Source organism: Arachis hypogaea, chromosome 8 (assembly GCF_003086295.3).
Source record: "Arachis hypogaea cultivar Tifrunner chromosome 8, arahy.Tifrunner.gnm2.J5K5, whole genome shotgun sequence".
Lineage (NCBI taxonomy): Eukaryota > Viridiplantae > Streptophyta > Magnoliopsida > Fabales > Fabaceae > Arachis > Arachis hypogaea.
In genome coordinates, this window is record NC_092043.1 from 25,704,142 (window position 1) to 25,726,036 (window position 21,895).

The 21,895-nt window shown below is 36.1% G+C and overlaps 3 protein-coding genes across 3 annotated transcripts; 1 reads left to right on the top strand and 2 right to left on the bottom strand.

Annotated features, from left to right (window-relative positions):
• Window positions 1-441: 441 nt before the first annotated feature.
• On the bottom strand, window positions 442-3,259 carry LOC112706567 (nuclear transcription factor Y subunit A-8). The gene is made up of 6 exons (XM_025757938.3): window positions 2,841-3,259; window positions 2,210-2,509; window positions 1,968-2,119; window positions 1,814-1,888; window positions 1,213-1,365; window positions 442-958 (listed from the first exon to the last, which is right to left on the bottom strand). Exons 2-6 carry the CDS (start codon window positions 2,454-2,456, stop codon window positions 746-748), a joined length of 840 nt encoding a protein of 279 aa, XP_025613723.1. The 5' UTR covers window positions 2,457-2,509; window positions 2,841-3,259; the 3' UTR covers window positions 442-745.
• A 1,927-nt stretch (window positions 3,260-5,186) lies between these two features.
• On the bottom strand, window positions 5,187-12,016 carry LOC112706568 (polyadenylate-binding protein-interacting protein 3). The gene is made up of 15 exons (XM_025757942.3): window positions 11,595-12,016; window positions 10,316-10,473; window positions 10,035-10,196; window positions 9,597-9,733; window positions 9,201-9,391; window positions 8,490-8,667; window positions 8,133-8,366; window positions 7,557-7,684; window positions 7,363-7,429; window positions 7,215-7,248; window positions 6,505-6,818; window positions 6,241-6,387; window positions 5,762-5,857; window positions 5,617-5,676; window positions 5,187-5,506 (listed from the first exon to the last, which is right to left on the bottom strand). Exons 2-15 carry the CDS (start codon window positions 10,449-10,451, stop codon window positions 5,477-5,479), a joined length of 1,914 nt encoding a protein of 637 aa, XP_025613727.1. The 5' UTR covers window positions 10,452-10,473; window positions 11,595-12,016; the 3' UTR covers window positions 5,187-5,476.
• A 7,101-nt stretch (window positions 12,017-19,117) lies between these two features.
• LOC112706569 (endochitinase PR4) lies at window positions 19,118-20,506 on the top strand. Its single transcript, XM_025757943.3, has 2 exons — window positions 19,118-19,723; window positions 19,946-20,506. Exons 1-2 carry the CDS (start codon window positions 19,297-19,299, stop codon window positions 20,347-20,349), a joined length of 831 nt encoding a protein of 276 aa, XP_025613728.1. The 5' UTR covers window positions 19,118-19,296; the 3' UTR covers window positions 20,350-20,506.
• The last annotated feature ends 1,389 nt before the right edge of the window (window positions 20,507-21,895 follow it).

Here is a 21,895-nt window from a genome sequence, read left to right on the forward strand (position 1 = left end):
TAGTACTAATTTAGTAATTTACCGTGTAGCCTTAGGAGAGTATTATTAGTACTTATTAGTAGTAAGTTTAACTCCTAATTTCTTTTCATTATTTTTGAATATAGATTATAAAAATGTGTGGGACCCGCCAGTCTCCCCTGGCACTCCCGTCAGCGCTTTTCTTGTGTTTAATATTTAATTTATCATAATTTGTGCAAAGTGTAAACACATTTTATTAGCCTTGGATTTAAGGGTAGTATCTCTAAAAGAGTTGTGTTATGTATAAGTATACATGATAAAGTGAAGATAATAGGGGAGATACGCGTGTTATTTCAAACAATTTAGTTGGAGAAAGTAATCACTATAGATTAAACATTAAACATTAAACATGTGTAAATCAAGCCAACTCACATTGTATCATTTTTTCTTTTTCTAAAGCATGAGCATAAAAAAAAACATCACTTGTCACAAATCAGTTTTATTCATAATAGTCTTCAACTCTTTCCCCAAACAAGTTTATCTTGGGAATGGACAACTCCATAATATATACACTGATAAAAATAAAAACTTCCGTGCAGTTATTTTTATATTAAGTTGATATTTAATAAGTTTGATTACATCATCATTTAATAATTTTCCACTATACGTTGAGTCATAATAAAATCTGCACATCATTGCCTTGCAAAAGACAGAAACTGTATATAGATAGATAGATATGAGCCAAGGATGACTTCCCAAATGGAATACATGGTGCCCTGCAAGGGGATCACATAAGAACAGACAGACGGCGGTGACTGGCGGCGCCACCGGTATCTGCCGTATAGTCCTGGATATCCCTTCCAATGTAAGCCTGGTAGGAAGAAGTGGTGGTGGTAGAAGTAACCTTTGATTGGACGAGGTTTTTAGTGTTGAGAAAGCGTCCACCAGCACCTCTAGCTCTCTTGAGTGCATGTAGATGGCGAGACTCGTGAAGATAAGGCTGTAGAACAATACTAATTGTTAGAGTATAATTAGAATCAATTAGATCAATTAGCATTATTTAATATATCTGAATATTTATTAGCACTATAAATATTCTTTTATATTGTATAATTCCAGATAACTTAAACCCACATCTTTTTTCTACTGCTCTCTCTTCCTTTTCTAACATGATGTAATTGATCCTAATTATACTGTCACACTAGTTAGCGTAGATTATGAGTTATGAGAGATTGAGTTAGAAAATGCACTTACTTTGCGATCTCTGATGAGTTTGTTATGTGCTTCGAGTTTAGCTCGGTACTGTCTACGTCTCAGTATAGCATGATACTGCTTTGAATTCACATATATAGGTTCTTCTCTTAGATCAAGTGGCAGAGGAATCCGAACTGCTGCACTTCCAATTACCTGCATATTAATGAATAATCATGACTTATGTTTGATGCTATAGGAAATTCTAACAAGAATGATCATGCTCTCATATAATTATCTCATTTTCAGTACATGTTAGATTATGCTGTTTATTGCAGATTTAATTATTTTACTATGTTAGGTTTGATTATTTTGGTAACAAATTATTTACTTGAAAAAGTGTATAAATATACACAAATACATAATAGTTGATTTGGTAGATGATTTATAGCGTGCACGTAGCATCTTTTAGTTCCATAAATTAAGATAAGCAATTGGAAAATAAGATCAAACAAGATGCAAAGGAAAACTAAGAAACATTTTCAAAGAGAAACAAAATACAACAGAGAAACTTGTTGAACAATTAGCATGCAACTTTAAAAAGTTCTTGGTAGAAAACAAGAATTTACTAATAAGAACAAATGGAGTCTACTAAATGAATTACCTTAGAGTGTTGGTCATATGCAGCAGCTAGTATGCCACCATAGCATGGATATGCACAATGAAATGCAATTGGAGCCTGAAACACACATTCCAACTAAAATGATCTCCTCATTCATGTCTTTCATCCCAAAAATCACAACCATATAACTACTTACAGTTGATTGGCCGCGATCGAGTTCCGAAGGAGGGAAGGAAAAATCAAGAATCCCCATTGAAGAACTGATTTGATTTCCAGCACTCTTCTCCATATTTCTGCTAAGTGATGATGAACAAGCTGAAGAATTGCTATGCTGGATAGAAATTTGACCTGGTTTCAAGTATACTAATTAAGCCATCAAATCCAAGGCTAATAACAAATTTTGAAACAAGAACTATATTATATAGAATTCCCAAGTACCAGATTGATTGGTGGAAAGAGTTGAAGATGAATCCTGCTCTTGAAATTGGAGATTTAGTGGCCTACTCTTGTGACATTGTTGTGGCAGAACAACACCCATGTTTAAGTTCAATTTATCAGACATGGATGATTGTTGGACAACATCAGATTCAGGAGAATTACCCCATGATGATGAGCATCCAAGAACATAGGCTGGTGTTGCATGAACAGAACATAGAGCAGATTCTTTTTCACACATGCACTTCATTGTTTTCCACTATGCCTCCCAACTTCAACTCTTTTCACTCCTTAACCGGAAAGCTTCTCATAAAGAGTTCATTCCAAGAACATACACAGAAACCAACAAAAAAGAAATCATTGCTAAGAATAACTGTGAGTGAGTGAGAGAGTGAAGAATCAGCCATCAGCAAATAGTAAGATACACATAGCAAGAAAAACTCCATCTAAGACAGTCAATAGCAAGTATGTTGTTTTATGCAATTTGCTGCTTTTTATGATTAAATTATAAGATTAGTTGCATCGTTTCAAGCCCCAAATGCTACCCTTTTGTTGACTCACAACTATATAAAAAATTAAAACAAAAAGAGGAAGAGAAGAATGTGAACTGAAATAGAGAAAAATAAGAAGAAACCTTGGAAATTTAGGGAATTTGAAGAGGAAGTAGCAGTGGGAATTGGTGTAAAACCAGAAGCTGTTGTGTGTGTCTTTGTGGGGTTTGAACTTTGAAGGTTGTAAGCTTAGAAGAAGCACTTGTTCTCACTCTCATTCACATAATCACAATCACACACTTAAACTCTTTCCAGTGTTGTCTGTCTTTGTATTTGTTCACTTAGCTTTGGTGCTAAGACACTCTTTCTTTCTTAAGTCTTGACCCTTCAATTCAAGGGACACTCATCATCACTGCTAAACAAAACAATAATGTTTTTAGATTATGTTTAATAGTTATAATCCTACACAAATACATACATTAACACTACCAACTATAGTCACCCCCACCACCACCACTTCTCACTTATTATTTTTATTATTATGATATATGTTACCAAGAAATAAGATAATAAAACAAGTAATCTATGATCTATAAGTTATTATTTTACACCTGATCTTGTTTGGTATATCTATCTGATAAGAATAACTAAGAAAATCGTTTTTCAGTGGAGCCATTACATTTTTGTCGTTTTCCTGTAATAAATAAAATGGTTAAAAAATGCATTATGACAAGTGAATACATATAAAACTAGTTAATACTAGAGAAATTAATAATTATATGCCTCTTATACAATTCAGTTTTTATTTCTTTATCCTCTGATCCTGCTTGTTCTTTTCTGTCCATAAATAAATAATCATGATGCTTTGTCATTCAATAATAACTATAAATAATTAAATATGAAAATATTGAGTTTCTTTCTATCCCAAAAAGTCAAAAGATAAAGAAAATGCTCCTTGACATGTGGATGGTTTCAAACGATGAAAATAGGAGTTACATTAAATATGAGACAGTTTAGTTAATTAAAATCTGTCTTCGCTGGATGATGACGTGTGTAATATATCAAAGTACTATGATGAATAATTATATATATATATATATATATATATATATAGCCAGCAAAACCATACCAAACTTTGATATTGGTTTTAGTATGTGGCTTCATATTCACACCGCTTCAAATATGAGAGAGAAAGGAGAAACGTGGCTCCACTTAGTTAACGAGAAATGAAGAAGGAGCTTAGAAAGATTACTTGATATGACAACTCAGTGCGATTTTGTACGCTTTAGTAATGTTGGACAAACACACCTCACCAAACACTAATACAAAAATATTAAGGGTACAAATTTGGTTTATTTATCTAAAGGATTGCAAGTTTGGCATCTTTCCGGAACGATGGCAAACAGATAAATTTAAAAATCAAAGAATGACGGTCCATATAAGAGAAAGCATCAAATCATCGGGTAGGCAATGATATTGATGTAAAATAATAATACATCAGTTTTGGGTGGTTATGAAGTATAGTGTATATAACTATAGTATATATGGTATCATGACAATTCTAGGATGTTAAGAAAAATTATTTTGGACAAGTTTTAATTCGTATTTCTCAAATTTATTTTATAGAATGTGATTGTCATTTTCATTTTAGCATCACATCATATGAGCAAACCATTTTAGTTTTGTTTATCTCGGACATCATACACCTACGATGTCACAGACAGCTGTGAGCGAAAACCAACAGTTCTAATTGTGTTGGATTAATATTAATTAAGAAAAAGACATTTACTCCACCGCACTATATTTTGTGATTTTAAAGAGTGGCATACTCATTGTGTTTAACTTTTTCTTTATTACGCTAGCATTAGCTTATGAAGTTAGAAAAGCTGAAAAGAACTCAACAAAAAAAGGGAGAGCAGAATTACATTCCATACGTGCGTGCTAAAAGGAGAATGCGTACTTTGTACTAGCCTAATATGAACTTACCCTGCGTGTTTCTAACTTTTGAAACCAAGTGTAACACTCGGCAAGTTTTGCTTACACTATCACAATTTATTTAACTAATACAACATGCTTGAAATGTTTTGCGCTATCAAATTAGATATCTTGAACTTATCTGGTGTTTTATTATTGTGATAATTAATCTTTTTAAAATCATTTTTGAGGAGGCAATACAAGACAAGAATTGCTACTTTGGGTCTAATCGGTATGATAATGACGTAATATAACAATAGTAAAGCTTAATTATCCTGATTAAGATTGGAAAATATACTTTTTTTAAGGATATAATACGGGCAGCACACATCACAATTTTCTTTTAACGATAACTTGGTGTACCTTAGAGTACTTTTGGGCAGACTGCTCATTGTTTATATGTTTAAAGTTTAAACCAAAAGTCATATGATGAAATCAACGAAAGCATGTACTAAACTTATATGGCAGTAAAGCCATGGATGATGAACGCGTAGAAATTAAAAGTAGATGTTGCATAGTAATAAGAGAATTTTAAAAAAATAAAATAAAAAGAACATGGGATCAATATAAGTTAAGTTATTAGTATTACACAACCAAAACCTGAGAAATCCCGAAAGATGTATGGATTAATACATGGACATAAAAACATATCTCAGAATGATCCTGCTTGCCTATAAAAGCCAGTATATGATGTTCCTATATCAGCTGTGGATATCGCCAATTAAAAACTTTTCGAATCATCCACTAAGTTTATTCTTTTCAGGCAAGGAATGTACTTGCCAAGAATGCACAAACAGCCAAGTCGTCAATAATCCCGTCCCTTGTATGGCATTTCCTGTAAAATAACCAAGTGAACGGTTGAGTTTCCAGGAAACCTGAAGCACAAGAAGATGAAGAAATTTGACGGAAAGGGGAAAAGAAATTGAGAGAAACAAGAGTCCTTACAGGAGGTAGGTAACTCGGCATGTATAAAACCTGCCTAGGATGACCAATAAGCTGACCATACTGCAATTAAACATTAAGGAATTATCATAAAGCACCAATATCCACTAACAGTCACCGGTAAAGTTTACTATAATGGATATCCTACCTGTGGGCCATTTGGATGAAAATATGGTTGAGATGGCATTTGCGCTACCTGCGGATTATATATCATGTGTTGTGGCCCAGTAAAAGTAGGTCCAACCTGTGAACAATATGCAATATAATCAAGTTTCGAAACAGACTCGAGGCAGAAGGGATTAAAAAGTAGACCCTAATAATCCTGCATAGTCTCCTTTACAAACTATTTAACAATGCTCTAGAAAGAAAATGTCCTAAATTTTAAAGGTAAAGAGCCCCTATTTGATAAAACCTACCAAATTTCTGCAACACTATGCTCTAAGAGTTAGCAAACTATGTACTAACTAGCATAATAAATTCCTAGCACCCTCTCAAGTATGGATCTATGGCCCTATTAAATTAAAAATTAATACAAGAACAAGGGTAAAAAATTAAAATCGAAAAAAAGAGTATCATACATAGCTTCCTCAATGAATAGGAAGGAATTTCTGAAAAGGGAATACTCACTCCAATACTCATGGGCATGCCTGGCATATTTGGTACAGTAGATACATTGGGTGGAAAATAAAAGGAACCGTCGGACACGGGGGTAGGAGGCCGAACAGGTGTTTGAGAGGGAACAAAACTCTTTGCATTAGGATTGAGCTTGAATTCCTTATAAAATAAAAAGGAAAACAGAAAAAAAGAGCCTCAGAGACATTAGTCAGTAATACAAAAGACCAGAATCAGCAAAATAAGGCTTATTTCAAATTCAATCTTGAACTTGCACACCTTGGCATTGGGATTAAGAGTTGATTTTTCAGAAGACAATGAACCAACAGATGAACTTGGAGACAAACCAAGACCAGAGGATGCTGCCACACCTCCCACAGAATCTGAAGCAGATGATGTCCCACGTGGACTTACAAACTTTGTTTCCCCATTAATTTTTCCAGCAAGTGAACGCTGAGTCAAATCCCCAGGTGAGCCAGTCTTTTCGTGAGTCTTTGATGGAACATGAGATGAAGCGGCATAAGGGGTGACATTAGAAGATAATACCCCTTTATCAGAGCCATCTTTCTTCGAGTGGAGTGATGCATGTAAATCTGCATCAGAAATTGCTAAAGATTTGAGGAACACGTGTAAGAAGCAGCCACCAAAATTAGTTTCAAGCATACTTAGGAGCGGCATTCATGAATACTATTAAGTACTGACAAAAACCTTCTGCTCTTCTCTCATGCGGGATAAAATGGAGGAAGATTTGAAAAAGGATCTTAACAGTGTCTAAGGTCCTCTAAATATCCTTTTTCTTTTCATCAGGATTATTAAACACAGATTTGCAACGATAAGGAAAAAAAGGACACTTGGGAGAGTGCAGTCAGGCAGAAACAAAATAATCAATTATATGATAATATTGAGTTTCATCTTTAATCATGTTGGCCACAACACTATAGAACTGCCCAATTTACATGATACAAGAGGATAAAAAAGGATTCACAAACCTTCAGATTTTGACAGTTGAACATCCTCAGATTGCTGCATCAATTAAAGAAAAAATAAAAGAAAAGTATTGGGAGTGGTAAAACCTACAGATATCACGTGAAATATTACTTTAAACAAAAGTTTAAGAATGCTAAGACTTGAACTTACTTTCTGATTTTCTTCCTTGTTATTACCACTGGATCTATGTAGATCACTGGCCAAATGATCCTGAATCCTGTAAGATGGAGGATATGAAAATTATAGTAAAGCTTTCATGTATAGAAATGGCATCATTAGGAAAGCAATACAAACGATTACAGTGGAAACAACTAATCATAACATGAACAAAAGGAAACAAAAACCTGTTTTCCTCGTCTGAAGATGAGTAGATTTTAGTAGGGAGTTCCGATGCCAATTGCTTGGCATGATCACAAGAACCAGAGCGGCTTAAATCCACACCAGTGCTTGATTGAGATGACTGTGGAAGATCCTACAAACAAATAATTACTATTTAAGAGGAGAAAAAGTATGGCAAATTGAGAGAATAACACCCAATGTTTTTCACAAGGGAAATCTTTAACTGTAAGTCTCATGTTAATGATCTATCTCACCAAATTAGTTTATCTCCCTCGTAATTATGGGTTTACGAGAGGAGAAAAATATTTATATAATGATCCACACTGATATAGATATGCAGCATCCGTAATCCAGTAACATCAATTAACACGAATTTAAAACGTAGTAGAACATGAAATGACAAAACCAGTGTCTTTAAGTAATCAAATATTTACCAAATCAAGTAGATATAAAGAAATTTTTTACTAAAAAACATGTATGTGAAGACACATTAAGTCACAAGTAAGGATATGGTCATCCAATGTGAAAAATGATTGAGATCATCACACTTTCAGAAATCAAATCATGGATTGAGGAGATACCAAAGAGGACGAATTTGCTAGTGCTCCATCATTCCCTTTTCCACCAGTTATTTCACCAGGTCCCTTACCTACTGAGCCAAGTATACCACCAAAGGTTTCAGAATTGAGTGAATCAGACAGTATGTCCTCATTTTCATCATATCCGCTATCATCAACACCTTTACCCCTAGCGACTGAAGAGAATCTAGTTTCTTCATCAATATCAAAGTTTTCATGAAAGTGAAGTCCTCTTTCCTGTTGACAAAATCCGTCAGGATTGAGGATTTAAATAGACTAAACAGGTTTTGGGATACATATATTAAACAGTATATAAAAACTCAAATAGGACAAAGAACCTACAGTTGAAACAACACTAACCTCCGCAAGATGCAGATCTTGGGTTTCCTCACCCTCAATTTCTCTTGCTATTCTTAAGGCTTGTTTTTCCAGTTCTCTTGTCCGAGGCCCTTTTTCAAGCTTTGTGGTATATAGTTCCTCATTGAATGTGCTTTTTACACCAAACAAGGCCTCATTTGTTTCAAACTGATCCCATCCCCTTGAAAAGTATAGAAAAAGAAAATAACCAATTTAAAACCAAAATGGACAGCCTATGAAGAAATCGAAATAAACAAAGAAAGGGGAAAGAAAACCTGTAGCTAAAATAACAAGAATTATAGCAACAGCTGCATATGAATATACCATAAAAATCCTTTTTTCCCTTTTGCTATATCAATAATATATCCATATCCAAATTATGAGCCAATGACCATTCAATCATTCCTGACAAACCATTTCTTAGTTTCCACTAATGGTGACAATATATTTGAAACTTGCATGCAAACAAATAAAAAACCTATGAGTCCTCAGACAGAACTTTATTAAAAACTGCTCCCAAACATATAATTGAGAGTGTTGTAACAAGTTGAATGGTTGCAGAATAAATCAGACATCTTGATTGATTAATTGATTGTGTGTGTGCACCCGCGCACAAGAGAGAGAGAGAGAGAGAGAGAGAGAGAGAGAGAGAGAGAGAGAGAGAGAGAGAGAGAAGATTACACAATCACAAAATTGTATTAAGTGGAAAAATACCTATTCCAAGGACCATCAAAGGTATTTTCCAGTTCTGGGCATTGTGGAACATCTTCATCAGGTACCCAGGGTTTCAATTCTCTCCCTAACTCAACATGTCGAGAATGAGATATTAACGAATCTACCATGATTTCCTGATGCATATCATGATGCAATTCACTAGGTAGGCCATCCCTAGTAACGGCAACTCCCTGCCATGATTGACATGCCAAATATATCATCAGCAAACAATTTAGCATTGTATTAAAAGTGATATCACCTAATCCTTGAGAAACCTCTCAACCACCATTGATGACTACACAACATTCTAATAAAACTAATATGATCGTAGATTTTGACACTAAGTAACTGACACAATTTTCCAAGTGAATTGTAAATACTTGAAAAGTTGCAAACCTTTGCTATAACTTGTACAAGTTCTTTGGCAGGTATAATTAAGATCTTAGAAGGAGCCTTGCTGACAGGTTCTGCACTAGACTTCTGCCCTCTTAAAGAACCATCCTTAATTAAGCGAGCCATTTTCAAAACAATTCCTAGATGAACAGTAATGATGATGTAAGCAGGAAAGAAAGTCAAATTACCCATGATCTACCTCACTAATAATGAAAAACACGAAGCAAGTATATATAAGAATTTTTTTATTATGGGGTGCAGGCGAAGTTATTATTATTAGATAAATATCCAGAAGATTAAAAAGCAATAACTAACAAATTAGACAAATAGCATAACTATCCAAACTAACAGGCTCAAAAACTGTGCCAGATATACATTCAATTCCACAAAAAATAAAATGAGGAATATTACCAATTCTGTTAAGAATATAATAGAACCTACCAAAATCATTGTCAGCGTTTGTTGCATGAAATATTCCAGAGTACATTGACCCATTTTTCACCTGAACTTCCACCTGGTGCCCAATAAGACATGTTGTTACATATACTAGACGATCATGTGAAGGACTCTCATAGCCACCACCTTTACAGCCAGTCACAGCACCTGTAACAGACACCAAATATCAGGAAGGGCAAAACTGCAACATAGAAAAATTATTGTTTTGGGGCCGGTGATCTTCTATGAAGCACCTAGTAGCTACATGATTCAGCTCAAAAGTTCACCTGTACTTGCTAATCTGGCGGAATTTAATTTTCCAGATGGGATTTTGTTCTCTGACTTTGTTGCCCCTTCTCTTTCAGATTTTCGACGCCCATATCCATTAGAAGATTTAGGCTGCCCAGCTTGTTGCAAATTCATCCTCACTTACAGCCTCTCCCCTCTAATTACTTAGAAAATCAGTTTACTGTACAAACAAAAAACATGACGACAACAACAAATAACAACAATAACAATAACAAAGCCTTCTCCTACTAGATGGGGTCAGTTACCTGGATCAAACGAGCTATTGTGCCCTATCATCTTATATACACATGCGAAGAATGAAACATATATATACACACACAACAAAATATCCCAAAATATTTTACTTATTACATAACAGGAAGTTAGGATCGATCTTTCATAGGGACCTCAGTAGTTGCATTTCCAAGCTGATCTTAGTCTTTTTGAAAACAATAATAAAAATGATAACAGACAAGTGTCTTATTGAAAATCGAAGGATTTTTCTTAACAGGTAGCCATATGACAGCGAACAATTCGAGGCTAACATAGAATAATGTAGGGTGTAACATCCAGGTTCCTAACTTTTAGTCAGAGGAGCTCGAAACCCTAAGTAGTCTAAGTCTCTGAATTTGAGAGATTAAATGAGACGAGGCATTAGGAAAAATTCACATGTCTAACCCCACCACCTTCCCATTCAAACCACAGCCCAACATTACTAATATTGCCTGCCCTCTCCCTTGTTCCCATTCACAAGGTGGCATGCTTCTTTCATGTTCAAATCTTTTTGAAAATGGTATGGTGTATTAAATAATTAAAAGACATGTAGATTGGGGAAGTTACTTTGTCTGTTCCAGGTCCCCAACCCAGTCATATTAGGTATCCAAGCTACATTGCCACCATATATGCAGTTTTTATTGCTCGCAATCTCATAACATTTATTAAAACTTACATTACTCCATATCATACCAAACATAGGGAGCCTACTTGAATAGAGGAACTAGGACTTGGAAGTGCATATTGCTGTGCCATCAACAAGTTTTAATCTTACTCTACAGCTCCATAAACAGCAAAAACTCGTTTTTATTGAAGTCCTCCTTAGGATTATATGCGTACTTCTACAGTTTAAGCCCTAATCTACCTAACAGTTTCAATAGGATCAAAACTTACACAAAAACGTGAGTAAATAAATAAATAAATAAGTAAATAGTCGGATACAGAATTGGATAGAGCAGAATAGAGAAAACATCGCGAAAGCGAGCTGAGAGAGGAACAGCGAACCTGTGGTGAGGTAGATGAGAGAGAATCCAATTCCAGCAAGGGTTGAGCAGATGAGCTGGAGTCGGTTAGGGATTTCACGGCGGTGCAGTGGGCGGAGAGGGGAGGTGCGGCAACGGGGAAGTTGGGAGTAGTGAGAGAGAGTGAGTAAATATCGGTGTGATCGAGAGAGAGAGAGAGAGAGAGATGAATTTGATTTGATTTGAAGGAACGAGAAAAAGAAACGAAGCAGAGAGAGATGAATGAAACAAGCTGAGCTACCCCTAAAAAAATTTAAAACATAATAACAATAATAATAATAATAATAATGATAAGATATTAACTATTAAGTGTTAAGTATTAAGCATTAAATTAACTATTAAAAAGAATCAATTTGCGGTACTCGGGTCTACCGTGGCCCGTGCGTTTGTTATTAATTGAAAATTAAAATCACTGCTGAGGGGTAACATCTATTAATTAAATGATAATAACGTATGAAAATAAATCAATTAGATTGCCAGTTATTACATACGTGATGTGACTTTTAAAATAATTAATATGTAAATTAATTAAGAGCAAAAGCAGAAAATAGCAAAATATTTTTTTGGCATGGGAAATAATTAGTTAGTTTAATACACTTTCTTAGTCTTTTCGAGGTGCCAACTATTATGTTCATTTTAGGGTAAAAAACCTAATTAAGCCACAATAAGAATGGTGTAACGTAATTACGCCAAACTGAAAATTGTTTCAGCAATAAGCCAGAGTCAATTTTTATGTAATTCGAACCAGGACGGTTCGAACTAGATATTAGAATAAATCGAACCAAAGTGGTTCGAATTAGGGAGGTGCAGATTTCAACGTAATTCGAACCAAGGTGGTTCGAACTTCAATCCAACGTAATTCGAACTAGGCTAGTTCGAACTACGGCCAAGTTTGCGTTGCATATAATTCGAACCAAGCTGGTTCGAATTACCCTTGGAGAGATCCTTCATAAATCGAACCAAGGTGGTTCGAATTACCATTGATTCGGCTATATAAGGAGTTCGAATCACCCTCATTCGAACTATTATTCCTCCCCCCTACCCCACAAAATCTCAGAGAAAACGACCGAGATTCTCTCCGAATAATAGCTTAACGGAATACTCTGCTCATGGGGGACGATCCGGCACGATTATATCGCTTGGACGGAGTCGCTCATATAGCCGGGGTCATCAACGAGGAGGTTAGTACGGAAATAATTTTTATTCTAGCGGTATTTGTGGCTTAGTGGTTTTGCATGTGGGTTAGATGGTGTTTTATGTTAGTGGTTTATGTTAGTGGTTTATGTAGGTGGTTTATGTTAGTGGTTTATGTTAGTGGTTTATGTTAGTGGTTTAAGTTAGTGGATTATGCTAGTGGTTTACGTTAGTGGTTTCTGTTGGTGGTTTATGTAGGTGGTTTATGTTAGTGGTTTATGTTAGTGGTTTAAGTTAGCGGTTTAAGTTAGTGGTTTATGCTAGTGGTTTACGTTAGTGGTTTATGTTGGTGGTTTGTTTTAGCGGTTTTTGCGAGTGGTTTATGCAAACGGTTTATGTTAGTGGTTTAGGGTAGGTGATTTCCGTAAACCGGTTTAGTTAAGCTGTTTCTTGTTAGTGGATCTCGTTAGGCTGGTTTATTTTTGCGGTTTATTTGTGCGGTCTATGGATTTGTTTTCCATTTGCTTATCTTTCATGTAATGTTATGCGGTCTTATTTAGCAGAACGGTATGTTGATGATTTATCGTGCTGCTTATGGTTGTGGTTGGTTTTTAAGCCGGTTCTAACTGTGCGGTTCATTTTGTGAGCAGCCCCAGCGATGCATTAGGAGCATGCGACTTGATGACAGATACGTTCCGTACTTGCAGATGGCAGGTCTATACCATCTTGCAAGGCTGAACGACCGATGGTTCCGGCTAGACGAGGCCCTTGTCAGTGCATTCGTAGAGCGATGGCGTCCCGAGACGCACACGTTCCATATGCCGTTCGGAGAGTGCACCATCACACTCCAGGACGTGGCATACCAGCTGGGTTTGCCAGTGGACGGCCGTTACGTGAGCGGGTGCTTGTCCGAGTTCCATATATACATCGAGGGTGGCCGTCCAGCCTGGGTCTGGTTCCAGGAGTTGCTCGGAGTTATACCTCCTCCCAGCCAGGTTCAGAAGTACGCAGTGAACTGCAGCTGGTTTCAGGAGACTTTCGGGGAGTGCCCTGAGGATGCAGATGATGAGACTGTGCGCCGTTATGCCCGTGCGTACATCATGATGTTGTTGGGCACGCAGCTGTTTGCGGACAAGTCAGGGAACCGGATTCACATCAGATGGCTTCCGTACGTAGCGAGGCTGGAGGAGCTGGGTACCTACAGCTGGGGTTCTGCCGCACTGGCTTGGTTGTACCGGTGCATGTGCCGAGTGGCGAACAGACATGTCGTCAAGTTAGCGGGCCCGCTTCAGCTACTCCAGTCTTGGATCTTTTGGCGCTTTCCTCGGTTTAGGCCTGCAGGATATGAGGAGTTGAGCTGGCCATTGGCATCGAGGTACTTTACTATGCCTTCTCTATTTCAATTTGACATACATAACTGCGTAGTCATTAATATTCTATTGCATAGTTTGAACACATATTTCTGTTGATGTAACAAATGTGTATGGTGCAGATGGTCAGGTTACAACCCTTCCGGGAGCGAGAAGGGTCCTAGAGTGCAAATGTGGAGGCTCAGGATAGACCGGTTACAGGACGGGGAGGTGAGTATGCTAGTTAACAAGTGTCCTTTAGAATCTAGCATTTCTAGTTGTGTGCTACAGTTGCCCTGACAAGGGTGAGTTCCTTTTGCAGTTTCTATGGATGCCGTACAGTACTCCGGACGTACTTCAGGTAGTGCATCCAGAGGTTTTGGAGCCTCGGCATATGGCGTTGTGGCGCTCTGTGACGGTGCTGATCTACTTTGCTGTGATAGAGTGGCATCAGATAGATCGTGTTCTTTCGCAGTTTGGTGGGGTTCAGCCCCCTCCGCATCCCGCCCTGAACATTGACTTTTTGATGTCCAAGGACGGTAGAGGCGGCGATCGATGGTTCCCGTCTACTTTGCAGAAGTGGCATCTCCTTTGGGAATCTCGTCAGGACTGTGTGCTGAGGTTCGACGTTGTCGGCGACCCCGGACCTTCGCATGCGTTCCTTGACTGGTGGCGTCAGCATGGAAAGAGGTTCTTGTCTCCGGAGATGCAGTTGGGGGATCCTAGAGCAATTCCTATTCCATTAGAGGCCTCACAGCGGGGTCCGAGGCGAGTTCCTGACATGGATCGTCCTGAGGACGTGCCGGACAGGCGTAGGGTTGAGAGGAGGATGGGTGTGGGGACACGGCGGAGCCAGCGTGAGTGGAGGTGGCCTGACCATGCTGTGCACGATGATTACGACGCCGGTCCCGCTAGAGGCGGTGGACGAGGCCAGCGAGGTAGGGCGAGGGGTCGTGCTGACCATGGGGACGACACCGACGATCAGCATGGGCACGTTGGTGGGGGTGGTTCAGGGGCTGCTGCATCTGCTGGTACTAGCACACACGATCAGGGTCATGCAGGTGAGTGGTATGGTACAGGGATGGGTGACGGGGCTGACACAGGTGACGCTGTACTTGGATCAGGCCCTCTTGGAGATTACTTCGTTGGTGTGCCAGCCGATGACCAGCCTGAGCAGGGGGGGACACCTTGGCGCATCTCGGGATCACAGTGGTCAGATTTTATTGGGTCAGACACGCTTGTTGGGGACTTTGGGAGTCCACGCTTCCTTGAGGAGATCACCGCCATCATGCAGGGGGACGCGACTCCACGCAGTGGTGGTCAGACCTCAGGCACACAGGCCCCGTTAGATGTTGATCTGAATGAGCCTCCATCCTCATCCGCTGGTCACCAGTTCTGTCTCGGAGGTACTCCTCCATCCGCCTTCACCGCTGCATCAGAGTCTGTCGCAGGGATTTCGGCGGCACCACTGCATGTTGCGCCACCAGCACAGCCTGCCCCACCGGATGACGGGAATGACATCGAGGATGAGGAGCCGTTTATCCGCCGAGGTCAGAGGGCACGGGTAGCCCGTCGCTGTGGTACTGGGTCGCATCTGTTTAGATGATTCACGTTTCATGTATTTTTTTCTTTAAAGTTCAACCATGTATGATACTGGTTTGTACTTTTTTTGTTATGTTATAGTCTGTTCACCTATGTTTTTTTTTTATTTCTGTTGTGGGACATTCATTTTGTATGATCAATGAATCTTGAAACAGTTCAGTGTTTATTTTTTCTTATTAAATTGTGCATCTACGGAAAGTGTAGCATTATTCATAATTAAAGAAGCCATACTCATTACTACTGGCAACAATCAAAGTAAAACTCATGCGCACTAACGTAAACAATACTGACACTAACAATACTCGTTACTACTCGCAACCATCTTACTCCCTCTAATGAGACTAACTCACGTTTGGAACCATATATATACAGCTCAGTCTCACACTAATTCGAACCGGTCTGGTTCGAACTAAGATTTGTGTAATTCGAACCAGCCCGGTTCGAATTACACGGAAACCGTCTCTCTCTATAATTCGAACCAGCTTGGTTCGAATTACGTTCATTATTAATTCGAACCAAGCTGGTTCGATTTATTACCAACCAACAAAACCTAATTCGAACTCACCTAGTTCGATTTACTAACAAATAGAGTTCGAACCAACCTGGTTCGAATTATATAAAAATACGACCTGGCTTATTGCTGAAACGATTTTTGCTTTGGCGTATTTACGTTATTTTTTGAGTCATTTAGCTTAATATGGTTTTTTACCCTTCATTTTATTTGATCAACTTGAATAGTGCATGAACGTTATTTGCGTAATTTCAAGTCTTAGAAAATTATGACTAAATAGTAAATAGAACTTCATTAACTTTTAGTAACTTATTATATTTTCTATAGTGATTCTTGACTCTTTTTTTTTTTTTTCCATTTCAGCCAGTACAGCAAAATTGGGCCAATCTATTGAGGGAAGATTTGGTTGATCCATTAGATTTGGTTTTCAAATCTCCATTGGATAACGTTTTTTTCACTAGTTCTGAACAAACATCTAAAAAAGAAATAAAAGAAAAGGCCAATCCAAGACAATTGTTGAATTTGCTCTCAGCCAGACCCACTCTTAACGCATTTGTTAGGGGAAAAAAGTAAAAAGCCTAGAAGGCTGTTGAACAAAAAAGGTAAAAAAGGCTGAAGGCGGAAGCCCTGAACTAAGGCGACGCTTCGGAGAAAGGAAGGAGTACTTTTTACCCAAAAAAAAAAGGAGTACAATATTAGTTAAATTTTAAATTATAAATTCTAAATTCTAAATCATAAATTATATGAATCCTAAATTATAAACTCTAAATATGAGTCGTTGATATAAAATATAATAAACAAAGAATTAATATTTGTTTAATTAATAAAAAACGCAATACTCCTTACTTAATAAGAAACGTTTAAGATAGAACATTTATTCATCTCTCAGTTATTAAAAATTGATTTTGCTATATACAAAAGAAATTGATTTAGCTAAAAAATTATTAAAGGTTAAATTCATTGGCTAAGGTGTGTTTGCATTTTTTTTTTCACAAAATTTAAAAAATATAAATACTAAAAATAAAAAATAAAATGCAAACTTGACGCATCTCTCTCTCTCTCTCTTTTTTTTCAATGCATTCAATGTATAGAGAATTCAAAATAAGTATGAGTGTATGACTATTTACATTTTCCATTTAAATGTTCCACTCATGATATTCTTAAAGAGTGCTCCTTTAAGACACTTTTATCAAAACTCATTAAAAATATAGTAAAACATATATAAGAGTGAAAATGAAATCTCAAATGAATGAGATAAGGAAAAATGAATTAAATCCATAAGTTTAGAGTAAACTAATGATTATGAATTAAGTGTTCAATTTAAAAAATCAACATAAATATATATATTTGGTAAACTCTGACTCTGTCATATAGAATATGCCCTCCCCTATATATGTTTATTCAAAACTTAGTTTGCGGAGTCTTCACTCTTCATCAACATTAGGATTTAAAACCACATCTCCCATTATATCCGTACTTAATTTATTAAGTTAAAAATTAAATATTGGTCTTCCAATAGGACTGGAGTAACTAAGTCTTCCTACTAATCACTTGGTTTGAAATGGTCACAACAAGACTTGGCTATATTATTCTTCGTTACTTTTATAACACTAATTCATTTGTCACATATATAATAAACTCAAATTTTATTTAAAGCATATACAAACCAATCAAATCTAACTTAAATTAGTCGAGTAGTCCGTTCATTCATCTGTTTAAACAAGTGTTAGGAGTTTAAATTTTACACATGTAATAACTTATTGTCCAATTACAAGTTCTTAAATAAAAATTTAAATCTACAAGGCTGCGTTTATTTACATAGACATGACATTGAAATAAGGAATAGAGACATAAAATCATGTTTGACAGAAGAGATATGAACAGAGATAATATATCCACAGATATTGAATTAATGTATTTTCTGTCTATCCTGACAAAAATGACACGAAGATACTAACAAGGAACACAATTTATTTTTTATTTTTTTCATTATTCTTATTATTTTTTATAATTATATTTTTTATTATTATATTTTTTGTCTTATTTTTTTAATGAAAAAAATAAAAATAAATTAAATTTTTATAATTTATTTTAGTTTATCACAAAATAGAATATAAGAACACAAAATTTTATTATCTAATCTTATCTTATCTATTTTTATAAACAAATGCAATCTAATAAATTAATTTTTAGTCTGTCGAATAGAAAAATAGCGTGAAAAATTAAAATAAAAAGCAGTCATATACAAACACAGGTTATGGATTGTTTTTGTTAGGCACCACACACGTCCCCGTAAGTCACGGTAATAGGGAGCAAAAAAAAATCCAAAAATGACAGCATTCATAACCTATACGACACGAAACAACTCAAATTATTTTATTTTATATGTAACTATTCAGTGTTTCATTTTTCAAAAATATTTGATACAAAAAATAGCCAATATTAAATGAGAGTTGTCTAAATCGAAAGATGTAGATTCGAAAACAGATTATGATCCCGTTTCAGAAAATAATAGACACGTGAAAATTTCCATCCAGCACAACATTCCCCCGAATAATTAGAGTCTAGTTGGTTTAGTTAGTCCCCATCGTTTAATACTTACTTAATACCGAAAATAATTAAGAAGATAATCAATTAAAAAATACTTAATTTGGTAAAATTTTTAAGAGATGTTTATACTTTTTAAAAATATAATTACTATTATTTTTTATTAAAAAATATTTTTATTAGTTTGATTTATTAAAAAATCTATTTCTCAAAAATTAATTTTAATAAATTATTTTAAAAAGGTAAAAACTTTACCGAATAATTGCCAAGTCAAGGTTGAAAAATGAAAGCAAAAATGTACGACCCTACCTGGCGGCTTTCTTAGAATAATAATGGCGAATATTATCATCCAATTTTGATAATGAAACTAAACGTCAATGATAATAACCTCACTGATATGCATAGAAAGCTAAACAGATATTTCTTCTTGAACGCGTTACCCCACACTATACGTATATGGTATCACTATAAATACATATCTCTTACCCTTCCACCTTTGCTCATAACAAAAACTGCTTTTTTTCTATCTAATAGCTTAAATAATGAAAATGGAAAACAAGTTACCAATGATACTTGTGGCCATGGCACTTGTCATGATTGCGAGTGTTAGTGCTCAAAATTGTGGATGTGCATCGGACTTGTGTTGTAGCAAGTACGGATACTGTGGCACCGGCGACGATTATTGCGGCGACGGATGTCAACAGGGTCCTTGCTATAGCTCACCAAGCACTCCGAGCACTCCTAGCTCCGGCAGCGGTAGTGTTAACGTCGCCGACGTAGTCACACAAGATTTCTTCAATTCTATAATCAGCCAAGCTGCTGCTAATTGTGAAGGCAAAAATTTTTACACTCGCGACGCTTTTCTTAGCGCTCTCAATTCCTACAGTACTTTTGGTCAGCTGAGCTCAACCGACGACTCTAAGCGCGAAATTGCAGCTGCCTTTGCTCATTTTACACACGAAACTGGCTGTGAGTATATATGAATTTAATTTTGATACATTATAAATATTAAGGTAAAAACTTCGGTGCAGTCGACTTAAAACGTTAGATAATTTGATTGATTTAACTAATTTTTTATCAAACGACTCTCAACTATCAACTTCACGTGAAGTCGACTGCAACTTGAGTTTCACCGAATATTAAACGTTTTATACTGTCAGAACATTTAATGACGGTAACCTATACATGTAGACTTTTGTTATATTAATGAGCAAAATGGTGCATCACACAACTATTGTGACTCAAGCTACACACAATATCCATGCAACCCTAACAAGCAATACTTTGGTCGTGGACCTCTCCAACTAACATGGAACTACAACTACGGAGCGGCCGGAAACGCGAACAATTTCGACGGATTGAATGCGCCGGAGACGGTGGGGAATGATGCCGTGGTGTCATTCAAGGCGGCGTTGTGGTTTTGGATGAACAATGTAAGGCCAGTTGAGAGCCAGGGGTTTGGTGCAACCATTAGGGCCATTAATAGTGGTGAATGCAATGGTGGTAACACTTCGGAGATGAACGATCGTGTGAACCTATACAAACAATACTGTCAAGATTTTGGTGTTGCTCCTGGTGATAATCTTACTTGCTAAGTTAATAATGATGATGTAGTTGGAAGAAATATTAATAATGATGTTATAATTAATAATAACAATGGATTACCCTCTTCACTAGTAATAATCCTCGATTATTGTATCTTTTATATACGAATGAAAATAAAGTGAATACCAGGATTATTTTATGGCTTAATTTGATTTTGGTACCGTGTTATTCCTTTATCATTTTGTTACAGTGATAAACGACATAGTTAACCAATTATATCTTAAATGACATAATTTTTTTATATTTATTTAAAATTATTTAAAATTATTTAATTTAATAATTAATAATACATAAATAATATTTTAAATTTTAAAATATGATAAAAAAAACTCAAAATATATTTGAGTAGAAGGTTTTTTTTTCCAATCGAATTAAATTAGATTGAAAAATTTATTGTGAAAATAATATTTCAATTGAAAAGTTCAAATCGCAAATAAAATTAAGATAGAATTTAAAGTTATTTATTTTCACTTAGTGTATAATTGTATATATAAATAGTGAGTCCTGAAATAATTCTCTCCCAATGAGATACAGAAGATTACACAAATAGAAAGTCTAATAGTAGTAAAGACTAAAGACAGCTCATCAATAACTATGCATCTCATCCATTTATTAATTCACCCGGTAATAACTCTCATTAATGAAGAGCATAATAAGTCAACAATGGCAACATAAACTTGTACCAACAATGGTAGTATTTGAATGCTGTCCATGTCTTAAAAGAGATAAAATTAATTAAATTTGTCTTCGAAAAATAATTAATTTAGTCGTCTTAGTCTTTTTGTTATTTCTTGTATTAAGGTGGCTAATGCTCGCTGACATGACCTGTTAGCTGCCAGTGTGACATTTACTTAGTATACCCTTTTGTTACTGATAAAATAAATTTATTAAATCAATTTAAATCAGTTCTTAAGTCCATAAACCTTAATTCCAAATTCAAAGAGAAAAACAAAGAAAACTTTCTCCTTAAAAACGGTAATAACTTGGTTAAATTTTTGAGGCTTCTGATTTGTGATCCAAACATCAGCACTAGCTCCCTTCAACAGAAAAGCCAACTCCATCAGTAATAAAGGACCACTTGAACAACAACACAGACAAAAAATAACATTTTTTTTCTTTCTTGAATTCAGCTGACAAAAAGAAAAAAATGAAAGAGACGAAAAACATACCTGAAAGGGAGAGCTCATGAAAAACGATGAAATGACCTCATGAAATCAAGGGGAGAGGGAGCGTTTCCGAATTGGAAAGAGGAGCGAATCTGATTATCTTAGTCCACGAAGTGGTTGTTGTCGGTGGTGATAGTAGTGGTGCAGAAAATGAAGCTATTGAGTCTGATGAAAATAACATGGCAGTGGAAAGAGACAAGATTGCCACTAACATCAGCGGCCATCTCTTCTTCGGCATTTCCATCCATGTCTACGTATGCTTTGTCATTGCTTCGCTTCCTACTTTCCAAATTTATGAATTCTTACCTACTAATTCCACATTGTCATTGTGATTCTGGTTTCGAGGTTCATGCACCGTTGGATTTTTGGA